Source organism: Oncorhynchus kisutch, linkage group LG14 (assembly GCF_002021735.2).
Source record: "Oncorhynchus kisutch isolate 150728-3 linkage group LG14, Okis_V2, whole genome shotgun sequence".
NCBI lineage: Eukaryota > Metazoa > Chordata > Actinopteri > Salmoniformes > Salmonidae > Oncorhynchus > Oncorhynchus kisutch.
In genome coordinates, this window is record NC_034187.2 from 31,034,023 (window position 1) to 31,040,068 (window position 6,046).

At 42.3% G+C, this 6,046-nt stretch overlaps 1 protein-coding gene across 1 annotated transcript; it reads left to right on the forward strand.

The window, feature by feature from the left end:
* Nucleotides 1–5,956, forward strand: LOC109903977 (lysozyme g-like). Its single transcript, XM_020501021.2, is given in 8 exon segments — nucleotides 1–640; nucleotides 1,238–1,321; nucleotides 1,440–1,639; nucleotides 4,013–4,169; nucleotides 4,262–4,387; nucleotides 4,643–4,696; nucleotides 4,917–5,078; nucleotides 5,300–5,956. Coding segments are annotated over 8 exon segments (897 nt in total). The 5' UTR covers nucleotides 1–636; the 3' UTR covers nucleotides 5,410–5,956.
* The last annotated feature ends 90 nt before the right edge of the window (nucleotides 5,957–6,046 follow it).

Genomic DNA, 6,046 nt, shown 5'->3' on the forward strand with positions numbered 1-6,046 from the left:
AGTGAGCTCCTGCCCAAGTCAAGCACTGCCTATAACAATGCTTACTTTGAGATCATTGATTTGAGAATGGCATTTACAACTTTTTTTGTTGTAGAAAATACTACATCTTCCGACAGTGGCTAGGTAAACCAAACGCGTGGATTGCACTCTGTCTGCAAACAGGCCTGCATTTTGTAAATTGTGTGGACTACCATTATAAAGCTTGACTCAGCGAAATGACGTTGTCACGAGCAGCAATGCGCATATTGAGATGTGCGAGATGCAAGACTCGCTCTTACTGTCACATACAGCATTTGCTCATGTGCACGGGCTCGCTTGACGATTTGCACAGAGTGGTAGCCAGGGTACCAAGCAGTGGAGGTTGAGCCTCGCGTTTCAATGCTCTTAGTTGTAACGGAAATATACTTTGCTGTTTACCTTCTCCGTCTACGATACACCTCGCGAGATTGGAAAGAGCAAAATCGAAAGTTAAGAGTCTGTTAGAACGTTTGAGATCTGTTGTGTTGTATTTTTCAACATCAACAGATCTTTCAGAAATCGATAGGGAGTAAGAAGCAAGTCGTCTGAAATCATATTGCTGGTTTGTGTGTTTGACTAAGGATCCTCCAGTTTCAAGAACTTCAAAGCGACAACAACATGGGTGCGCTTGATTTATCAATTACTCTGCATAATATTGGGAAGTATTTGCAAAAATACTTTTATACATTTCTTAAAGTATTTATGGTATTTGGCATATTGTTAGGTGTCGCTATGCATTACTGTTTTGGCACATTGACAGCCTACAACAGGGTTTGTACAAAAAGCTAGTAGCCAACACTTCAGCTTTAATGTTGTGTGGCACTGCATTGTGGCTGAGTCTGACCCCAATTAACCCTGGTGTTTGTGTGCATATGTTTCGGGTTCTGTGTTGGTAATCGCTAGCTGCCACAGTCATAAACTTCTACAATTTATCTGATTTGAAATGAGATGTTAAACCTAACCTTAACTCTAACCACGCGGCTAACCTTATGCCTAACCACGCTGCTAACCTTATGCCTAACCACGCTGCTAACCTTATGCCTAACCACGCTGCTAACCTTATGCCTAAACCACATTATGTTCATGATTTTTTACAATATTGCAAATTTTGACTTTAGCTGTGGAAACACTGTTGGGGGGTTGCAAAATATGAATTTCCATGATCTGAAAAAAAGTGGACACAAGTACGGGCTACTTATTCTTTTTGATTGTCATTTAGCGCCTCCTTATGGAGACATTATGAAGGTAGAAACAAGTGGTGCTTCCTGGAGGACAGCAAAAGCTGATGGGGGAAATGACGAAGGTATGCGCTTTCAGGCTATTCACTCACAAATATTCAATACAATATCCAGTATTAATCAATTTCATATAATAAATTTAATAAAATAAATTATATAATTTTCTTTACTGTTTTCCTGAAGGGGTGCTTGCATCTCACATAATGGCAGAGCATGACCGTGCTGCCATGGACAAGTACAAGAGACTCATAATGAAGGTGGCAAAGAGGAATGAAGTGGACCCAGCTGTTATCTGTGGCATCATCTCAAGAGAGTCCCGGGCTGGGACAGGACTGGACAAGCACGGCAGGGGGGACAATGGCAAGGCCTTCGGACTTATGCAGGTAGGCACATGTTTGAGGGAATAAGCAGTGGCTTCATATTTAATTGAAATTGTATCTTATTTATTCCCATCCTGAGGTCAAATGTTGACATTATATTTGATAATTGAAATCAAATTGTATTTGTCACACACGTGTTTAGCAGATTTTATTGCTGGTGTAGTGAAATGCTTGTGTTTCTAGCTCCAACAGTGCAGTAATATCTAACAATCACACAATCTAAAGTAAAGGAATGAAATTACGAATATATAAATATTTGGACGAGCAATGTCAGAGCGGCATAGACTAAGATACAGTAGAATAGGATAGAATACAGTATATACATATGAGTAATGCAAAATATGTAAACATTATTAAAGTGACTAGTGTTCCAATTATTAAAATGACCAGTGATTTCAAGGCTATGTATATAGGGCTGCAGCCTCTAATGTGCTAGTGATGGCCTTGAGATGGAAGCAGTTTTTCAGTCTGGGTCCCAGCTTTGATGCACCTGTACTGACCTCGCCTTCTGGATGATAGTGGGGTGAACAGGTAGTGGCTCGGGTGGTTGTTGTCCTCAATGATCTTTTTAGCCTTCCTGTGACATCGGGTGCTGTAGGTGTCCTGGAGGGCAGGTAGTTTGCCCCCGATGATGCGTTGGGCAGACCGCACCACTCTCTGGAGAGCCCTGCGTTTGCGGGCAGTGTAGTTGCCGTACCAGGCGGTGGTACAGCCCGACAGGATGCTCTCAATTGTGCATCTGTAAAAGTTTGAAGGTTTTAAGGGCCAATACAAATTTCTTCAGCCTCCTGTGGTTGAAGAGGTGCTGTTGCGCCTTCTTCACCACACCGTCTGTGTGGGTGGACCATTCGAGTTTGTCACTGATGTGTACGCCGAGGAACTTGAAGCTTTCCACCTTCTCCACTGCTGTCCCGTCGATGTGGATAGGGGGGTGCTCCCTCTGCTGTTTCCTGAAGTCCACGATCAGCTCCTTTGTATTGTTGACGTTGGGTGAGAGGTACCACACCCCCAGGGTCCTTCCCACCTCCCTGTAGGCTGTCTTGTCATTGTTGGTAATCAGACCTACTACTGTTGTGTCATCTGCAAACTTGATGATTGAGTTGGAGGCATGCGTGGCCACGCAGTCATGGGTGAACAGGGATTACAGGGGGCTGAGCATGCATCCTTGTGGGGCCCCAGTGTTGAGGATCAGCGAAGTGGAGGCGTTGTTTCCTACCTCCACCACCTGGGTACGGCCCGTCAGGAAGTCCAGGACCCAGTTGCACAGGGCGGGGTTCAGACCCAGGGCCTCGCTTAATGATGAGCTTGGAGGGTACTATGGTGTTGAATGCTGAGCAATAGTCAATGAACCAGATATTAACATAGGTATTCCTCATGTCCAGATGGTATAGGGTAGTGTGCAATGCGATAGCGATTGCATCGTCTGTGGATCTATTGGGGCGGTAAGCAAATTGAAGTGGGTCTAGAGTGTCAGGTAAGGTAGAGGTGAAAAAAGCACTTCATGATAACAGAAGTGAGTGCTACGGGTGGTAGTCATTTAGTTCACTTATTTTTGCGTTCTTGGGTACAGGATCAATGGTAGACATCTTGAAGCATGTGGGGACAACAGACTGGGAAAGAGAGAGATTGAATATGTCCGGAAACACTCCAGCTAGCTGCTCTGCGCGTGCTCTAAGGACGCAGCTAAGGATGCCATCTGGGGCGGCAGACTTGCGAGGGCTAACGCACTTAAATGTCTTACTCATGTCGGCCACGGAGAAGGAGAGCCCACAGTTCTTGGTAGCAGGCAGCGTCGGTGACACTGTTATCCTCAAAGTGGGTGAAAAAGGTGTTTATCTGGTCCGGAAGCAAGACGTTGTTGTCTGTGATGTGGCTGGTTTCCCCTTTGTAGTCCGTTATTGTCTGTAGACCCTGCCACATACATCTTGTGCATGAGCCGTTGAATTGCGACTCCACTTTGTCTCTGTACTGATGTTTTACCTGTTTATATTCGGCCATATTCCCAGTCACCTTGCCATGGTTAAATGCGATAGTTTGCACTTTCAGTTTTGTACGAATGCTGCCATCTATCCACGGTTTCGGGTTATGGTAGATTTGAATAGTCACAGTGGGAACAATATCTCCTATATACTTCCTGATAAACTCATTCACCATATCAGTGTATTCGTCTATGTTGTTCTTGGAGGCTACGCGGAACATATCCTAGTCCGCGTGATCAAAACGATCTTGAAGCATGGGATTCTGATTGGTCAGACCAGCATTGAATAGTCCTTAGCACAGGTACTTCCTGTTTGAGTTTCTGCCTATAGGAAACTCATACATTTCGTGACCGCCACAGCCCTGGTGATTTCTGTACAATATCACACATTTTTACAGATTGACACTACCCCAGCCCCGAGCGGTGGCGGGCACACTCCAAAGGGGGAATGGAACAGTGAGGAGCATCTCCAACAAGGCACTGAAATTCTGATTGAGTTCATCAAAATAATTCAGGAGAAATTTAATTAATGGACCAAGGAGCAGCAACTGAAAGGTAATACTCTTTTTCTCAGAGTTTTTTATAAAAATAATGAATATACCTGTTTCAATTGAATATGCAACTGTTGCAATATGTTGTTTACCCAGGGGGAATAGCAGCCTACAATAAGGGAGATGAAGTGGAAGTGGACACTCATACCACTGGAGTGGACTACTCCAATGATGTTGTTGCCAGAGCTCAGTGGTTCTACAACCATGGTTATCGTGAAACAAGTAAATAACTGTTATAAACCATTATACACATGTTGAACATGATAAATACACCAAATAATAATTACACTGTGTGATTCAACTTCAAACCTTTCTCATCCAAGTTTCTTTTTTAGTTAAGTCTTTCAGCAAACTCTTATGGTTGATGCCAAACAGTCACAAATTCATTTTATTTAAAAAAAATGCCAATGCTATAATGTACTGAAAATCTAAAATTGTAGTTCATTTTGTATATACTCTATTTTCTTCCCTATTTAGCAAACCTTGTCATTAAAGTAGCAGCTGTTGTAGTGGGAGCTGCAGTGGGAGGAGGTATCATCATTTTATCAGCATTAACTTCAAGTAACTTTTCATAAACTAAAATGTTTCTGTATCTTGATAGTATATATTTTTTGTGTGGTTGATTTACTTATAAAACAACAAGAATTTACGAATAATTATATACGTGTAAAAGTGTCATTGGAATGTCACATTGTCAAACTCTTAATGAGGTTGGCTGTGTTTTAAAATGTTTGTATGCTTGGCCTCACAGGTTCTGCTGTTGCCCTGGCACCAATAGTCCTCACAGGGATCGGGTTTGGCGCTGGCGGGATTGTAGCTGGATCAACAGCAGCAGGCATGATGTCTGCCGCGGCCATAGCCAATGGAGGTGGGATAGCAGCAGGGAGTCTTGTTGCTATTCTACAGTCAGCAGGTAAGGATCGAACCAAAGATGAACAAAGATACAATATTTCAATGCCATTGAGTTATGAATAAAAGCTAAGATGATGGTGGGGTTTCTAACTGTTAAAAGCTCATACGACTGAACTGAATGGATCATAGATTGTTTTGCTTTTTTTACTTTGATGTATTGGATGTTTGTAGATCTCAGATGTGAGTGAGACCGTGACAGACATTGTGTGGTATTCCCTCAAGGTGCAGTAGAGCTCTCGGGAACGGTCACTGCAGTTGTTGGAAGTGCGGGAGCAGCCATCGGAGGAGCAGTGGGAGGAGCTGTGGGATGGCTGAAAACAAAGATTTCTTAAATGTTCCATAGAGGCTTTGAAGAACACCTGTCAGTAGTGCAATACACCCTCACACTGTTGATACTGCATGCTTAAAGTATTCTACTTGTCAACTGAATAAAATAAAAAATCCATTGCAACTCTGCTGTTAAGAAAAACAGGTTCTCTGAGGATTGTTCCCTAATTGTTCCCTAATTTTGCAGTTGAAATCAGCTCAGTGGTTCTACAGCCATGGTTATGGTAAAAAAAAAAAAAACTTATTAACCTTTTATGAACGTGTTGAAAATTATGACTACACCCAGTAATAATTACACAACTTCAAACAGTCTCATCCAAGTTTCTTCCATAGTTGAATCTTTCAGCAACTTGTCATTGCGCAATATAATGAAACATTTCTTATTTTCCGACCTTTTGGAATGGATGTGTTTTTAGTTGACTGTCTTGGTGGGACTTGTAGCAATATTGATGTTACTCATATTGATGTTAAAAAAGGAAACAGAAACCAGTTGTTACTTACTTTATTAATGTGCTGATTGACAACATGCCTAGTAAAGTTTGCTTAACTATATATCTTTGTCTGTCGTGATTACAACACAAAGCATATTGAAACATGGTGGCATCGGTACTCAAAAGAACCTGGCGGCAGTTTGAAAAAGTG